General features: G+C 38.2%; 2 protein-coding genes across 2 annotated transcripts; one reads left to right on the top strand and one right to left on the bottom strand.

The window, feature by feature from the left end:
• The first annotated feature begins 5,240 nt into the window (after positions 1 to 5,240).
• Positions 5,241 to 6,050, top strand: LOC107814561 (histone H2A.1). Its single transcript, XM_016640000.2, has 2 exons — positions 5,241 to 5,553; positions 5,653 to 6,050. Exons 1-2 carry the CDS (start codon positions 5,341 to 5,343, stop codon positions 5,887 to 5,889), a joined length of 450 nt encoding a protein of 149 aa, XP_016495486.1. The 5' UTR covers positions 5,241 to 5,340; the 3' UTR covers positions 5,890 to 6,050.
• Positions 6,051 to 11,805: 5,755 nt separating this feature from the next.
• LOC107814560 (autophagy-related protein 18a) lies at positions 11,806 to 17,775 on the bottom strand. The gene is made up of 4 exons (XM_016639999.2): positions 16,706 to 17,775; positions 15,660 to 15,867; positions 12,301 to 12,427; positions 11,806 to 12,156 (listed from the first exon to the last, which is right to left on the bottom strand). Exons 1-4 carry the CDS (start codon positions 17,633 to 17,635, stop codon positions 12,066 to 12,068), a joined length of 1,356 nt encoding a protein of 451 aa, XP_016495485.2. The 5' UTR covers positions 17,636 to 17,775; the 3' UTR covers positions 11,806 to 12,065.
• Between the last annotated feature and the right edge of the window lie 691 nt (positions 17,776 to 18,466).

The following is an 18,466-nucleotide window of genomic DNA, read 5'->3' as shown; positions in this document are numbered from 1 at the left end:
ATGATTACCAAAAAAATAAAGAAAAAATACATAGCATGCATCATGTACTTGTCCCGAAAAATTAGTTTTACACTTAACTTTTGTGGACGTCCCAGTACCTCTCTATACTTGTCCGAAATAAATTTAATACCTACCCAAAAGCTGATGTGACAAAATAAATTTTTAAAAAAGGCGCGTATTATTATAATTATGTTATAAAATAAAAGCAATTTAGTAAAACATGAATAAGACATGTTGTTATGAAATAAAAGCAATTTAGTAAAACATGAACAAGAAATAGAGATAGAGAAAAGGAAGAGATTTTCTTCTTCAATTGTGTGTATTTTCTTATCTATTACAAGGCCTTTATATAGGCATGAAAAGTGAAGAAAAATATGTCATTAATTATGTCATTAAGCATAGAAATATGTCATTGAATATGTCATTAAGCATTTGAGAAGATCATGGAGGAAGAGTAGACATCTACCATAATTTGATTTTTCTTATAACACCCCCCCTTGGATGTCCATAGATAATGTGCCTCGTTAAAACCTTGTTAGGAAAAAACCCTATGGAAAAAAAATTCTAGGGAAGGAAAAAGAGTACACATGTTTAGAAATACGTCTTTTGGTTGTCTCATTAAAAACCTTGCAAGGAAAACCCAGTGGGACAAAAACTTGTAAGGGAAAGAGAGTACAACGCGTATTAACTCCCCCTGATGAGAGCATCAATTCATATCCTTGAGCCTTCACATCCCAATCCTATACACTAGTTTCTTGAAGGTTGACGTCGGTAGAGATTTGGTGAACAGATCAGCCATTTTATCACTTGAACGGATCTGTTGCACATTGATATCACCATTCGTTTGAAGATCATGTGTGAAAAATAACTTTGGTGAAATTTGCTTTGTCCTATCCCCTTTATGAATCCTCCCTTCAATTGGGTTATGCATGCTGCATTATCTTCATACAAAATTGTGGGTAGTTTGTCACACTTCAAACCACATTTGTCTCGAATAAGATGTATTATAGACCTCAACCATACACATTCTCGACTTGCTTCATGAATAGCAATTATCTCAGCATGATTAAATGAAGTAGCCACGATTGATTGCTTAGTCGATCGCCAAGATATGGCAGTGTCTCCATATGTAAACACATAGCATGTTTGAGATCGAGCCTTGTGTGGGTCATATAAATACCCAGCATCGGCATAACCAACAAGATCGGGACTGAAATCATTGTCATAAAATAATCCCATATCGGTAGTCCATTTTAGATACCGCAATATGTGTTTGATTCCATTCCAATGTCTCCTTGTAGGAGCAGAGCTATATCTTGTTAAGACATTAACTAAAAACGTTATGTCAGACCTTGTAATGTTAGAAAGATACATTAGTGCACCAATTACACTAAGATATGGTACTTCGGGACCAGGAAGCTCTTCATTATTTTCATGAGGTCGGAATGGATGTGCTCTATCCATATATAATCGCTTTAAAATTATTTTAGTGTATGTTGATTGATGGACAAAAAATTCATCTTTCATATACTCAATTTATAGACCAAGACAAAATTTTGTTTTTCCAAGATCTTTCATTTCAAATTCTTTCTTTAAATAGTCTACTGCTTTAGGAAGCTCTCCAGGAGTTCCAATGATATCTAAATCATCAACATACACGGTGATTATAACAAATTTAGACTCAGATCTTTTTATAAAGATACAAGGACAAATTGAATCATTCTTGTACCCTTCTTTTAATAGGTACTCACTCAGGCCATTATACCATACGTGCCCTGATTGTTTCAATCTATATAAGGATTTTTGAAGCTTAATTTAATAAATTTCTTGGAAACCTTAATATGCTTCAGAACAATTTAAATCCTTCAATGATTTCCATTATACGTATATCACGTTTTTCTTGTATTGCCATATTAAAACCTGAAATGGCGATATCCACCACAAGAAAACATGTCTCTATATAATCAATGCCAGGATATTTACAAATTTTCTTCTTTATGTTTATTGACTTGACCTTTTTTTTTCGCACAATAACATATTTATACCTCCACTGGTTTTATACTTTCAGATGTTGGGACTATCCGTAGTGTTCATCCAGTGTTCATTTATACCTAGTCTATCAGGTGTTCATCTAGTGTTCCATGTATTTATGCTTCGAAAGTATGTTAGGGATCCGTCTCATATTTTGGATTTCAGTACAGTTCAGTTGGATGGTAATTTGACTTATGATGTGGAGTAGGTGGCTATTTTAGACCGGCAAGTTCGAAAGCTGAGGTCAAAGAACATAGCATCAGTGAAGGTACGGTGGAGAGGCCAGCCAGTCGAAAAAGCTACTTGGGAGATTGAACGGGAGATGCAAAGAAAATATCCACACCTATTTGAGACTCCAGGTATGATTCTAAACCCGTTCGAGGACAAACGTTTGTTTAAGAGGGAAAAAATATAACGACCCGGCCGATCATTTTGAGTATTATAACCTGTTCATCCATTTACTGCTCAATTTATGCTTTACAGTTATTTTGTGACTTACCATGTTAGTTGGTTCGGTTCTGGAAGAAATTCGGAGTGAAATGAGACACTTAGTCTCATAATTAAAAACTTAAGTTGGAAAAATTGATTGGATATTTATTTATGTGTAAACGACATCAGGATCTAATTCTGATGATTCTAATAGCTCCGTATAGTAATTTTGGACTTAGGATCGTGTCCGAAAAATTATTTGGAGGTCGGTAGAGGAATTAGGCTTGAATGGGGAAAATTAAATTTCTCGGGAAGTTTAACCGGGGTCGGAATTCGATTCTAAAAATTGAAAAACCTCTGTTATGTCATTTATGACTTGTGTGCAAAATTTGAGGTCAATCGGACGTGATTTGGTAGGTTCCGACGTCGTTTGTAGAAATTAAAAGTTTCAAAGTTCATTAGGCTTGAATCTATGTCTAATTCGTGTTTTTAGTATTCTTGGATGTGAATTGAAGACTCGACTAAGTTTGTATGATATTTTTGGACTTGTTGGTATATTTGGTTGGGGTCACGAGGGGCTCTGGCTTGTTTCAGATGGTATTCGGATTATTTTCCTTTATTTTGGCACTGTTGGTAGTTGCTGTTTGCTGGTGTTTCAGACCTTCTTCGCGATCGCGAAGATTGGGACGCGATCGCGTAGGCTTAGCTGAGGCAATATTAATTTTGTTCTTCGCGATCGCATGAGGTCAACCGCGATCGCATAGGTTGGGCCAGTCTGTACTATGCGAACGCGTGGAAGAGGCCGCGATCGCGTAGGGGAAACTTGAGAGGAAGCCGAGCCACACGTTTGCTCTATGCGATCGCTTGAAGAGGGATGCGACCGCGTAGAGCTGGAATCTTATGTATCACGATCGCGTGTGATTATTCGCGATTGTGTATGGTTAAACCTGGGCAGTGAAAAACTGTTCTTCGCGATCGCGTGTGATTGTTCGCAGTCGCGTAGAGCAAATGACTGGGCAGAGAGACAGAGAGTTTAAGTTATGAAGATTTCCATTCTTGACAGATTGGAGCTCGGGAAGAGGCGATTTTTGGGAGATTTTAAGAAGAAACAACGGAGTAAGTATTTTTAACTCAATATTGATTAAATTACCCGAATGCATGGTTGTTTTTATCATTTGTTTGGTGAATCAAGTTGGAAAATTTAGAAAACCCTCTTGGTTTAAATTGAAGATTTGAGGGTCGAGTTGAGGTCGGATTTTGGTAAAATTGGTATGGTTAGACTCGTGGTTGAATGAGCTTTCGAATTTTGTAACTTTTGCCTGATTCCGAAACGTGGGCCCCACGGGCGATTTTTGAGCTAAATTTCTGATTTTGTTGGAAAATTAGTATTTTCTCATGAAATTAATTCCAATAAATTTTATTGACCGAATCAAATTATTTGTGGCTAGATTCGAGACATTTGGAGACCAATTCATGAGGAAAGACATTGCAGAATAAAGAATTACACGGCTTTGAGGTAAGTAACAATTATAAATCTGGTCGTGATGGTATGGAACCCCGGATTTTTGTTATCATGTGATTACTTTGGAGGTGACGCATATGCTAGGTGACGGGCGGTTTGGATATTTCGGATTTTCGGTTTTGAGCCTATAAGCTTAGATGTTTCTTCTTCCTATAAAAATGAGCACCCAAATAAAGTATTCATGTTAAATTACATAAGAAGTTTCTCATTCTCACTGCAATCATCCAAATAAAGTACTATTCAAGTAGTGAAATCATTATCAAGAAAATACAACAAAGACATTAATAAGTCAATAAAAAATAGCAATAGGAAAACTATGTCCAAATACAACGTATTCTGACAGTAACTTAATAATTAGTATTGAATATATGAATTAATGTCTAATGGACAGGGTATTGGACTTATTACTATTTGCCTATGAATAATAGACTAAATACAAACTACAAATTACAAAGTATAAATTTTTTGAATTTTCGGATATCAATAAATATGAAATACCAAATATAATATCCAATTCGAAATTTAAAAATTAAATCCAAAATTTAATCCGTAATCCGGGAATCTAAACCAAAAATTCAAAAAATCGGATTTCAATTTGGGGTTCGGGTTTGCCCGAATTATGCCCATAACCCTAGGTGCAAATCTTTTTTTGACGAGATGGATCGTGATTATTCATCAGAAAAACTTATGTAACAATTAGGATTTATTTGATTTTTTGTCTTAATTTAGGATTTGCTTAATCATTACCTATGTAATTCACACCTTTATTTATACAAAACAAAATGCTAACTTAAGATAGCAAAGTATTGGAGATATTCTAATATCTATGCTATATTTTGACAAAAAAAAAAGTACTACTGGAGATAGGTTTTTTACTAATAACCAGGAGCTAAGTATTTAAGCTAAGTACGAAATTGGTTGGATAAACAGGAATTAGGAATAACTATACCTCTAGATTTTCAATTGCCAAAAGAGTTAGCGCGAACCAGCAAAACGAAAAGCTCGCGCAAACAAATTTAGGAAAATTCAAATTTCCCGCTCGCGGTTTTGGCTGTCAGTAAGCAAATTCACCAAGCACAACTACGTGTCAGTACATCATTGGCTATTTATATTAGGCAAGGATCACCAATCCTGTCCTGTTTTTCTTAACCGTGAGATCACATTGTAAATAACAATCCGCTTCGTTAAATACACACTCCTCACGCGGATCGCCAGCGTGGCAATCTCATCTTATCCCTATATATAATTAAACTCCCCTTTTCCTTTTCTCACTCAACACTCAAGTCACAATCCAAAAGCTTAATTTTTTCCTGATTATTACTCTCTCCTCAAACTTTTCTCTCAGTTCAACCACAGCAATGGATGCAGCAACAACCAAGACAACCAAAGGTGCCGGAGGAAGGAAAGGAGGAGGCCCAAGAAAGAAGTCTGTAACCAAATCAGTCAAAGCTGGTCTTCAGTTTCCCGTTGGTCGTATTGCTCGTTTCCTGAAGAAGGGTCGTTATGCTCAGCGTGTTGGAACTGGTGCTCCAATTTACCTCGCTGCTGTTCTTGAATACCTTGCTGCTGAGGTACCCAATATTTTCTTCTTAGATCCGTAATTTTCTGTTGACTACTACACAGCTAGTGATGTTGTATTGACTTTTTGAATATCTTTTGTGTGGGTACAGGTGTTGGAGTTGGCTGGAAATGCTGCGAGAGATAACAAGAAGAGTAGGATTATTCCTAGGCACGTGCTTTTGGCAGTGAGGAATGATGAAGAGTTGGGGAAATTGCTGAGTGGAGTTACCATTGCAAGTGGAGGTGTTCTTCCAAACATTAACCCAGTTCTGTTGCCTAAGAAATCTTCTGCGTCCGAGGAGAAGGCATCTACACCCAAGGCCACCAAATCGCCAAAGAAGGCCTAGGACTATCTATTAGAACATATCTATGGGTTAAATATGGTCGACCAGTCTTTTGTCTAGTTTATTGGTACTACTTCTTGTAGTAGGACGTAGATTTTAGTTTTCTTATTTCGGTTTAATGTTGCTTGGAAATATAATAGAAGGTAACTCTTTTGGCGATTTAATATTGCTGCTTTCCCAAAAGTTTTGCTATTTGTTGGATTTCTCGTTTTTTTTCTTTTCCGTATCCATAATGTCATTGATATAATTGTGTAGACAACTTGAAATCGATTACCGTCGACTGAAACCACAGAAGGAAGAATCGGAGGGAAATCTTATAATAGAGTGCATTTGATGGAGAAACCATCACCAAAGCTTGTATTGGACCTTGCTCTGTGGGCCAGAAATTTGGGCCAGAGCACTAGGCCCAGAAACAAGAATTCTAATCAATGATTCATGAGCCTAAGTAGTTGAAGTTGGAGGAAAGCATCAAATTACGGTAGGATATTTTCAATTTGTGTTTTAGCCAAGGCTACCGCTTGATAAAGACTATTTTATTAGTGTAAATCTGCTATTGCTCTATTATTGTAGCAGTAGCTTAATTGGCCGAGTGGTTCAACTTTGATGAGTATTCAAGTTATCGAAAGCATCGACTAATTTTAGGTCCATATGTTTCTGTTCCACGTGACATTGCAGTGGACAGTGAAAGTTCAACTTCTTTGTGCAGTATTTCTTACCTTGGATCCATAGGTGTTTACAACTGCTACAATAGGTTTTCGTCTACTTCTTTTGGATTCTGGAGATGGTAAGAATCTAAACACTGTAGTTGTTTCAATATTGCCAATGCAGCAGCTGTTGTTTGTCTTGCCCTCCTGCTGTAGTTAATACTGTTGTTTTCAAGAAGTATGGTTGTGCTCATATAGTTGATTTTCAAGGTTTAAAATGTTCATCCAAAGGGAAGGTGACTGGTAGAGAAGCGTTAATTGGATCATCTTCTAGTACAAAGTATCATTTCCTGTCATTAGTTACACAAATCTGATTTTTGTCCTATTTAGCTTATATTACAGATATGCTGTTTAATAATTGCATTCACTTCCTTTTTCCATGTGGATTTGCCCTTTTATTTAGAATATTCTTTGAATAGTTTTGAAGTCTAAACATTGAGGAATAGTCTGCATCTGCTCTGATGTTTACTATAGCTTACTGCTTAAGATAAAAATAGTCTGAGATGATTGCCATCCAGACATAGTTGTTTCTCATTCTCTAGAAGTAAGCGTAGGTGTGAAGGGGGAGGCTGAATTGTTTGTATGCTGATTGTTTTTGTAGTGATTAGTATCTGATGATCAATTTGAAAAATGTTCATCTTCTTTTTTCCGAAGCCATGATCACGAGTCATTATGCTAAGGCAGCTTGTCCATAATAAGCTCTCTACTCATCTGCACTCAATTCACATGCTTGTCAGTATCTATGTTCTTCCACGTATAAATGGGGAAAATACATTTATGTAAGATTAATGTTACCATGAAAAATGGCCATGTACTTGAGGAGGCAGTGGTCAATACTGGTTTATAACCAGCTGCAAAACATTGCACTTGAAGCAAAGTTTCATCCTGGGATTGATTTGTCACTATAGGTTGGCCCCTATCCCTTCAAAATAGTTTTACAGCCAGCATTGCCTTCCGTCTCTTTTTTTACTGGAGTTCCTGATTGGTTCATAACTATTTGCATAGATTCTGTGTCATAGATCAAATGTGCATGGCCAATGAAAATGAACTGGAGAAACATGGACTACCCTGAGATCTAATATCTCCAGTTTGTTAACTGTTTGCAACTGCAAAGAAAAATCTTTCTTATCCTTTCTCACTATTTTCTTTTCCCAAATCCATACAGCTGTGTCGAACATAAAAGTAGCGATCTTGGTCTTGGAGGCATGCGGAGAGAGTATTGAGAGATGCTGTAAAGTGCATTATTCAGTAGTTTATTTTTTTCCTTCACAGCTATTTCTGGTTTTTCTTTTCCTGTTTGTTAGTGTTATTTTGTGTGGTTACTGAAATTGTGGCAAGTCATTTCTTGGTATTTCAAGGATTGCACAAGGAACGGCAGATTCTTTGGAGTCTTTACTACTTGGGGGAGTACCAGATGGATGGAAGTTTACCATCAGTAAGGTGTAATTTAGGCTGAGCTAAATGTCAAGGAGGAGAGTGCTGTTTTTTTATTCAGTCCAAGCACATCCCAGCTATTTCTTATGAAACCACAATTAAGCTACCGAGAGCACACATTATTCCTTGACGATAAACATTAGTGTGAGTGATATATCTGTTCCTTGATATTTATTCCTTCCCTTTCATTGCAGAAATTGTCGTTACAATATAGTAGCCTTCGTCATCCCATCATAACTAGCAACCTCCTAATCTGGTTTGCATCCCGAGACTGCTATCTTTTATGTTACCCTCTTCAGTCAGGAAATCAGATTACACATGTGGTAAGCTGTGATGGTCAATCACTGCATACTTAAGACCATCAAACAGATAATAATACTATATACAACCATCTTGTTGTTTGCCTATGCCCTGTAGAATCATAGTGCCATGTGTTGTTGATTTTATCCCTCTTGTTTGTGAATCCGGAGATTCTGCTGGAGATTTTGTGGATCGGAATATCTGTACATGGTTTTCTGCTTGGAATTCTTTTGTCTTATTGGCAGAAGACAGTCCTAACTTGGAAGCTGGTATTCAGAATTTGAAGCTCGGCTGCGTCCTCAGGAGCAATTAGGTTCCAAAGATACATTATTTGCATCTGTATCTAATTGAAACTAACTTATGCGTCTGGTCTAATGCCTAATGAGCAACTACATGAGCCGCACTTCTCTTTCAAGTTTGCATATGAGTAACTAATGTAACTCCAGCTGCAAACGACTTAGTGCTATTGGTTCAATCATGATATTTCCTGCATGTCTAAGCGATTGATACTAAGTAGTGGCGGTTTTGATACTCTGATTCTGCTGCAAATCATTGATATAATGGTGACAACATTGAAAAGCCATTACAAGTTTTGATGATAACTGATAAGAGCCAATTATCACGCTGCACCTTGACTGTGATTCCAGAGGAGGCTAATCCTGATATGACCATTATGTATCCTTTCACTTTACAAAAAACAGGCTTGCTTTCCCCCCCAAAATGACGTTAATTGCTACACTGTTTTAAGACATCAAAGGAGAAATCTCCTAGAGAAGAGTAGTAGTGTGCATGTTCTGTATCTATACAATGTATATATGTTTTGATTGCAGACAGGCACTTGTTTTACTATGCTCATGATGCATCTAAATACCAATCTTGCAAGGGATCAAGTTGAATTAGTTGGCCTACACTTAAATCATCTACTTAGTTACTACTATTTAGTGGTAATAAATCTATTAACGGTAGTTAGTTAAAGTGAAATAAATCGTATAAATAGTGCCATGCAATACAATATTGAACATGAATGAAGTATTTTTCTCTCTTATTTCTATTCCTATTCTTTTTCACCGTCTCTTTCCTTTCTCACATTAGAGCTAATGTTTGAGTTCTTTTCTGGACTCCTAGCTTAGTTGTAGACTCTACTCGAGCGCTCTTGAGTTCCTGTGGAGTAATCTTGCTCCTATGATTCAACAATGAAAGAGAGAAAAGATTTCTTGCATACAGTGCTTGAAAAGGTCTCTCATATCAATGCCATGTATAATGGAATGGACAGGATTTTGAAGGAATTTGCTCGAGCGTTGCATCTGTCCAATCAATGATATGAGAAGTTGTCGACAGTTCCGCTCCCTCCTATTCACAAGGCAACTGCTGGTTCACATTTCCAAGCAAAGTTCCATTCATGTCGAGGCAGTCAAAGCTGTCTAACATTGAAGAAATTCCTGGAAGTGACAATGGTGAACAATGCCATTCAACAGAAATCGAGGTAACCATGTCAAGCACTAGTTCCTCTTCGGCAACAATTTTAGATAAAAAAATTGATCCATTGTCATCATCAACGTTGAAGACAATGAACAGATGCTGCAATGTGTCAGACTTTGTTCTTTTCATGTCTTCAATTTATTTCTTCATCTACAAACAACATCACTAACTCACCTCTTCCTCAATACTTTGATGAGCAATCAAAATGCATGAAGAGGAACGCGACTCATAAGGTGTTTGATAATGACAGGGAGATTCTTTAGACAGTGACTCCAATCGAAGGAACAGTGAATTTGAAACTCTTGAAGACATGCATCTTGAGGCACTTTTCATGGAAATATAAGTGAAGCACTTCAACTTGAAGCTTTAGAAGATCTTGTGAGTTTTCTTTAGAAATGTAGAAGATTGATGCCTTGGAAGACCCATCTCTTGTTGCACCCTGTGGAAATTGAGTATGATGTAAATGCAAACAATGTTATGATACTTTAGACCGAAATCAGAGACATGGAAACGCTTCAAATTGGTGACATGACGGTTCTTGCTAGAGCCAAATTGGTGTTGTATTTACGTGGATTATTGCATGTTAGTTATCTGTGTAAACCAAACATTGTGATCTTCCCATTTAGAATATTGATCAGTGAAGAGGGAAATTAGAGTGTTGTATACTAACTTACTTATGGAGATATTCCATCCTTCGCATATGTTATGAGGAGTAAGGAAGCAAATATTATTTTATGGGATCTTTGGATATAGCTTGTGATAGGAGACCACCATTTGAGCTATTAATCTCCTCTTTATGATCAACTCCAATTGTTTGGAGTCTCTTCAAGTCTTGCTATTGCTATTGCTATTGCTATTCCTCTTCTTCCTTTTCTTCCCTCATCTATTTCCTTCCGCCGTTAGAGCTAAGACTTTGAGTTATTCCACGAACTACTAGTTTAGTTACAGCCTGTACTGGAGCTCTCTTGTGTTCCTGAATTGCGTAGCAGTACAATAGTACAGTGTCCGTTGGTTCAAAATGCACAATTCAAGGGACGCCATTTGGTTGTTCTTTTAATGCAAAGAGTGCTCTATGCTATTGGAGGGGGAGCCTTGGCGTAACTGGTAAAATTGGTGCCATGTGACCTGGAGATCACATGTTTAAGCCGTGGAAACAGCCTCTTGTAGAAATGCAGGGTAAGACTGCGTACAATAGACCCTTGTGGTCCGGCCCTTCCCCGGACCCCGCGCATAGCGGAAGCTTAGTGCACCGGGCTGTCCTTAGTGCTCTATGCTATTGACGAAGTTACTAAAACTCAGTAAGACTGTATGTATTGCCTTTCTCCGAGAGAGGACTGGAAAATTTTAAGGTTAGCCATGGTTGAGATGCTCAACTAAAACGAAAACTAGTTGGACTTGCAGTCACTATATAATCAACGGGTTTTAAGCAGCGACCTGTTTCATTCCCTGATTGTTGCTTGCTTAGCCGTGTTATTGGCACTTTAGTTGCCATTTGTGGTTTCTAAATATTAGCTACCATATTACTTTATGTTAAATTTGGTATTGAATAACTGTATGTATTCGCATTACCTAGATAAGAATATGTTTTAAGACATAAATTTAATTGTTTGTTTAACATCCATTTCACTTGGTCTTCAACTGTTTCCAACAATATTTCTAGTATTTAATTTTATAATTTTAAGAAGAGTACCCATTAAATATGTGATAGACAATACCAATGTTCACACAGAGAAACTTTAGGGGTCATTTGGTATAATATTAGATATCCTATGTGGTGGGATATCCCACCTTATGTATGGGATAGCTAATCCCACCATTTTAGTATAAAAGATATCCCGAGATTAGCTAATACCCCAAACCAAATATGGGATAAAGTTAATCCCAAACTTTATCCCAGGAATGTACCAAACGACCCCTAGTTATTCATATATGCTCTGGTCATAGCTCCTTCAGAGACGAATAAACATTGGGCGCCAGATGAATAGCTAAGTAGATACTTCAGTAACGAGATGACAGATTTGCCCATAACAATATTGTTATCTGGCACTATGCACAGCAGCAATCTATGTACAGCCAGAAGGTTGTTACAAAAGCCGACCCATTCTTATCCTCTTATATATTTACATTTTTTGGATATGTATGCATATTCACAGTCACTACAAGTGTCCCCCTCTGAATTTATAACAGATACAGTAACAACAAAAGCGACACAGGAAGGGTAGCAAAGAGAACTGTAGTATGCACCCAACTAGATTTCCCAAGTTAGAAGTTCTCCTCTGGCTTTAAGAAACTGTGATGTTCCAACAGGGTCATCTCCCCACCAGCTGCTGCATCAAACTCGCATCGGTAGAAACTGCATTTCCAATTCATCAAAGCATTAATAGTTGAACTTACAAAAGATGCAATCCACTTGTCGCAAAAGTTGGGACAAAGTAAAAAGAGAAATAGCAACACGGTCCCACCAGGATTCTTCCTGGAAGTACACTAATAACCTTACCTGCCATCCATGCCAAGAATCACAACAGTATTCTTTTGGTGGCCAAAGGCCACAATGTGCTGCAGACCTTCTTGCAAGCGGAACTGCGCCACAGACCACTCAGAGCTGAAATACTTTGGCAGCACACCTGTACGGCAAAACACCACAAAGGTGTCTGTCAATAAGCTTAGAATATGGAGTTATTGACAAAACTCTTCAACTAATTCTTCTGGAATGTATCCAAAAATTGTCTGCCCTGATTCTATTGGCAACAAAATTACAGAAACCTAAAGACTTGTTCAGACTGTTTGACAGACACCTATGGTTAGTGTCATCTACAAAATGAACCGGAAAAGGATTGCTATTGCAAGAACCTCCTTCAAGAATCTGAACCATAAGATGGCAGTAACATATCATTCAAAATTAACTGCAGTCTTCACCACAGGAGTTAAAGTCCTTCGAACTAGGAAAGATGTGTATTCTATTCGCTACCCTAGAATATACATCTGTTTTTTTTGTTTTATCTCACAAGAAAAGAAAGATGTGTATTCTAGTGAATTTCAAATCCTAAACAAGGTATAACCCCGGTGTCTATATCAGACAACCAATTCGGGTTCATTCCGGGTCGTTCGACTACGGAAGCTATCCACCTTATCAGGAGGTTGGTGGAACAATACAAGGATAGGGAGAAGGATTTGCACATGGTGTTTATTGACCTTGAGAAAGCGTATGACAAGGTCCCTAGGGAGGTGCTTTGGAAATGCCTGGAGGTGAAAGGTGTGCCGGTAGCTTACATTAGGGTGATAAAAGACATGTATGATGGAGCTAAGACTCGGGTTAGGACTGTGGGTGGTGACTCGGAGCATTTTCCGGTTGTTATTGGGTTGCACCAAGGATCTACGCTCAACCCGTTCTTATTTGCCCTGGCAATGAGACACGAGACAGCGTTAACGAGAGATTTGGATGTTTGGAAATAGCCCTTGAGTCTAAATGTTTCAAGTTGAGTAGGACTAACACAGAATATCTGGAGTACAAGTTCAACGACGTGACGGGGGAAGCAGATTTGGACGTGAGGCTTGACTCATAAGTCATCTCCAAGAGAGGAAGTTTCAAGTACCTTGGATCAATTATCCAGGGGGATGGGGAGATAGACGAGGATGTCACGCATCGTATAGGGGTGGGGTGGATGAAATGGAGGTTAACGTCTGGAGTACTGTGTGACAAGAATGTACCACCGAAACTTGAGGAAAAGTTCTATAGAGCAATGGTTAGACCGGCCATGTTATATAGGGCTGACTGATGGCCAGTCAAGAATTCCATGGTGAAATTTAGCAAGTTGCCGAAAACCGGCACCACCTACCCGAGCAAGAGTTGTGCTCACCGGGTAAATCCGGAGAAGGGGAACTTCAACTAAGAAAGAATAAGAATAAGTCCCCGCTCGTCCGAGCTTTTGTAGGTCGAAGCAAATGCTTAGATAAGAAGAAGTCAGAGCAAAAGTCAAAACAAGAAGGACAAAGAAGTCTCTTCCACTCCCCTAGAGGTTGAGGAGAACCTTTCTCTAGCCAAGAATCCCATTATTGATCGAATATGAAAGTAGCAGAGAAGCGGATGCTAAGATGGATGTGTGGGCACACCAGGCTGGATAAGATTAGGAATGAAGATATTCGGAAGAAGGTGGGCGTGGCTCCCATAGACGACAAGATGCGGGAAGCGAGACTTAGATGGTTCGGGCATGTGCGGAGAAGAAGCCAAGATGCCCGGTTAGGAGGTGTGAGCGGTTGGCTTTAACGGGTATGAGATGAGGTAGAGGGTGGCCTAAGAAGTATTGGGGTGAGTTGATCAGGCAGGACATGACGCGACTTCAGATTTTCGAGGACATGACTCTTGATAGGAAAATGTGAAGGTCGAGCGTTAGGGTTGCTGGTCACGAAGGAGTCAAGCGTTTTTCTTCCTTCGTACCGGGGGTACGACTAGTCTGTTAGGGTATTGTCTTGGATTATTGGTGGTGAAGGTTGTGTCCACACTATTTTTCCATTTTTTCATAGTAATGTGCCTATTACTAGTTGTTGTTATTGTTTTTCCATCTATTTTCTGTTTCCTATGATGCTTATATTATTTTTTTGATTTTTGTTGCTGTCACAGATTCTATTGTCTATTTTCGTCTTCTTGAGTCGAAGGTCTCTCGGGAACAACTTCTCGGGTAAGATCTGCGTACATTCTACCCTCCCCAGACCTCACTTGTGCCACTTGTGGGATTTTACTGGGTTGTTGTAAACAAGGTATAACCCATTGATCATAAAAGATAAGTAATGAGGAACTTCATTTCCTAGGCTCTAGTGGGCAAGTAGCTGGCTGATCACTAGGAGGTTGTAGGACATTTTCCAAAGATAGCGAAAGCTTCCGATGCCAACAGGGGAATTTTAAGCCCCGACCTGAAAAATGTTTCCATCCATATCATTCATATTTCTTTTATTTAGCTTTAACTACAATTTGAAGCCATCTATTCCTTCAATTTTACAGGAGAATATGCCATGAGATGCAGAGCAGAAAGATAATCAGTAACCAGAGCTGGACGAGTGATTCCACACATTGTTTCTGAAGAAAGATTCCAGGAAGCACCACTACACATACAGATTGCTCACTTTTATCCTATACATAATCTTAATTTAAGTGATCCGCTAACTTAAGAACTTAATTTTTTTTTTGAGAAAGTAAGACACTTCCACTAAAAACTCAAAACTTTTTGAGAAGGAACACTTTTATTATTTATATAAGTCTGCAATACACCACCTCACATGCAACCTGATTCCTTCCTTGGGGCAATTACATGGAAATATTCTTGTTAAATGAGTGGCGGTAAGACTCAAACTCACCTCGACTTACACTCGGCTTACTCTAATACAACGTTGAATTGTGTGAACCACGTCATGTAAAAACTTGAGATGTTTGAAAGGAGTTACATAGGTCAAAAACAAATACTTTTAAGTTAAATGCGAAGTAGAGTCCTCCTCTTATACTTAAATGCAAAATTATATTCTCTTGATTTATGATCAAGATGTAACTGATATCACTGGTGCTGTCCTTACTCTAAGGAGCAAATGTTACCCTTTCTTCTCCATGCCAAAATTTAGAAAAGTTAGAATATCTTATCAGAGCTACACACATTCGTCGATGCATCATAAAGGCCTCCATGGAAGGATTTGATGCTCCTTTCTGAAAGAGTTTAACTGCATGTAGTCGATTATAACAAAAAGATGCACTTCATGGAGTTCTCTGAATAACTAAATTCGCATTTAATGCTATAAATAGCATGCACTTCCTCAGGAAGATTTGCATTTAAAATCAAGTAACTACAGAGAAGAATATCACAGGCTCATTACCTCTAATGAAGGAGAGATGAGACACAGCTGATGGAGATGTAGCATTTGACTCAGATGCCCCTCTTGGCCTATCAACTCCTAAAGCTGCTGAATCAACCTTTAGATTGAACACATGGACAGTTCCTTTATCGCTGGAAACAGCTAGCCATTGTGCAGTTGAAGAAAAGGCAAGGCTATAGATTTCTGCTCTATCTGCGCCTCTCCTGACCTGTATTAAACGAAAAGAACATGCTTAAGATCAAAGACAAAAGTTCATATTCCATTTCCAAAGTGGCAGTTGTTAGCAATAACACACCAGACACGTTCATTGGAAATCAAATGGCATTCAGATCTTCAGTGAAGTAGTATCACAAGAAGGCATAGGCAATGCATGTAAAGATTATGCCTGATGCACAGTCTCAATTATTTGACATAGTTGTCAGTCCTTCAAAAGAGGAAGAGACAACAAGCATTGACAGGACAGACTAATATTTTGATGGTGTTTCATGTATGAATACTGTAACTAGCATCAACTTGGACATCGACCTTCATTTTATCCTTTTCATACTTTTTAGGGAGGCTGGTTATGAAGTTACCCCACATTTTTCTCAAGTACATGGAGGCAACTTGCATTGACATATATGAAGACGGAAACATCAATTCTCGGAAGGCCTTACAATGTCATGCAAATCATTTGGTTTTGCCAAAAACAATCAGCTATTAAGGCAAACTGATTCTCTAGAAAACTAGAAGATACATCATCTTTGCCATTTTATTCATGCATTAAATCCATATACAAATTATCACGTCACTTAAAAACTAACTTCTTAAAATAATATCAAGTTAAATCCACTTCATCTCTATCTTAGACTTCTATACCCAACCAAAATTATCCAGATAAATTTTTTTTCTTAAAGAAGACATTTCCATGAAAAACACTTTTCTCTATACCCAACACACCCTGGATTACTTCTTGCTCAACGGGGAATTTGGCGTCACCATATTAACCATGTAAATAATAAAACAATTTAATAAAGTATGACAATTAATTCAGAGTAAGTGTATACCTCTTGGACCAAAGATCCATCTAAAGTATTGAACACTCTGACAAGAGTACCCTTACTGCTAGCAGTAGCCAGTAACCTCCCATCATTTGTGAGCGCAAAACACACAATCCTCGAGTCATGTGCCATTATAAACTTGGTCCTCTTCGACGCGTAATGCTCCACTCTCACCTGACCCTTCTGCAGCCCCGGACAAACCAGAACCATCGATCCCGATACCTGTGACACCTCACACAAACCCTTAGGATTTGCCACCGTCTCAATCTGATGTAACAGCTTCAAATCCGCAAAGTTGTAAACAAATATCTTCTGGGCTAAAACAACCACAATTCTATCCCTTCTTAGCCTCACGGATTTCACCTCGGATCTAAACGACAGCTCGCCGATGCACCTGGATTGATGATCATCCCATATCATCACCTTGTTTAAGGGATATTGAGGTTCCGGGCCACCTCCAACCAACGCCAGAATATTGCACCGAAAAAGCATCTGAACAACACAAATTCCACCTCCGCCATTAGCATTACCGGCAAAATCGCGGCGGAAAATCTCGCGAAGCGGGTCGCAGTTGTAGATCCGGAACCCGCGATCGGTGCCCGCCGCAAAGCAACCGTGATCCTGGTTGAAGGAAAGGTAGAGGATATTCGGGGTAGAAGAATCAACGGGAAGAGAAATTGAAGTAGGATTAGGGTTAATATTCTGTACGGTAGTAGGAGTAGTAGCGGCGGCAGCAGGGGAGGTAACGGAGGTTTCAGCGCGGTGTTCAGCATTATCAGCTGTGGCGGCAGTGATGGCGGAGGAGATATCGGAGAGGTCAGAGAGAGAGGAACGATCATCGGATTCTAGAGCTTGAGGTGAATTTTCCGACATGTGAGGGGCAACGAAAGAGTTGGAATCGGGCCAAGGGGAGGAGGAAGGGAGGGTAGAGGTCATGGGGAAAGGGTGGAGAACGGTTGTAGATGGCGGAGGAATTGCGTGCTACGGTGGAGAGAGAGAGAGAGAGAGAGGGGATGAGAATGAAATGATTGCAAGTGTAAGGTAGAAGAGAAGTTACAGAAGGTTCCTTTTGCTAACTTGGGAGTTAAGAGATTCTAGTGCTGCTCTTTTTGTTTTGTTTTACTTCTTCTACACTAGATTAGTAAGGTTCCTTTTCACTTTCATTTAGTACAGTATTTTCATATGTATATGTTTTTAACTTTGATTATATTTTAGTTTTAAGGTTTTCTACTTCTCTTTATCGGTATTTAAAAATTGACGAATTTATTGTTTGTGTGATTGGATTAAAATTATTATGATTATCATTAATGTTTAATATGTTATGGCGACTAAATCTAATAAAATATAATCCAATATACATCAACCATATTTTCATAACATTATACATTATTTTATTTACCTTTTCTGATATACTGTTATTTTAATCTGAATAATTATTAGATTTAACATTTTACTGATTTTTTAATTTTTTAAAGTTCAATTATATTATGATAATATGATAATAAAGATTATAAGGCATCGACATATATAATCTATCATTTAAATTTTAAAGAAGAATCTACAAACATTGAGCATCTAGCATCTTCGGATCTTCGCTCGCTGCTATGGGCTGGGCCATTTGGTTATCTTATGAAGCTGTGAGCCAACGGGCATTAGTATAATTGGTATTTTTTAGGCCTTAAATTTAATTTAGTAGAAGCCCAAAATTTTTGGCATGGTATAGCCAAATTTAAAAAAACCTAATTCCCATTTATTTTCTCTTTATAA

Source organism: Nicotiana tabacum, chromosome 19 (assembly GCF_000715075.1).
Source record: "Nicotiana tabacum cultivar K326 chromosome 19, ASM71507v2, whole genome shotgun sequence".
Classification (NCBI taxonomy): Eukaryota; Viridiplantae; Streptophyta; class Magnoliopsida; order Solanales; family Solanaceae; genus Nicotiana; species Nicotiana tabacum.
This window is presented reverse-complemented; position numbering and strand designations above follow the sequence as displayed.

Excerpts from the sequence above, each read along its gene's own strand:
- LOC107814561 (XM_016640000.2), top strand. The coding sequence starts at position 5,341 with ATGGATGCAGCAACAACCAAGACAACCAAAGGTGCCGGAGGAAGGAAA. Across the intron at positions 5,554-5,652 it reads TTGAATACCTTGCTGCTGAG|GTGTTGGAGTTGGCTGGAAA; the intron begins GTACCCAATATT and ends GTGTGGGTACAG.
- LOC107814560 (XM_016639999.2), bottom strand. The coding sequence starts at position 17,635 with ATGACCTCTACCCTCCCTTCCTCCTCCCCTTGGCCCGATTCCAACTCT. Across the intron at positions 12,428-15,659 it reads TCATCTCTCCTTCATTAGAG|GTGTGCTGCCAAAGTATTTC; the intron begins GTAATGAGCCTG and ends TTTGCCGTACAG. Across the intron at positions 12,157-12,300 it reads ATTCTTGGCATGGATGGCAG|TTTCTACCGATGCGAGTTTG; the intron begins GTAAGGTTATTA and ends TTGGAAATGCAG.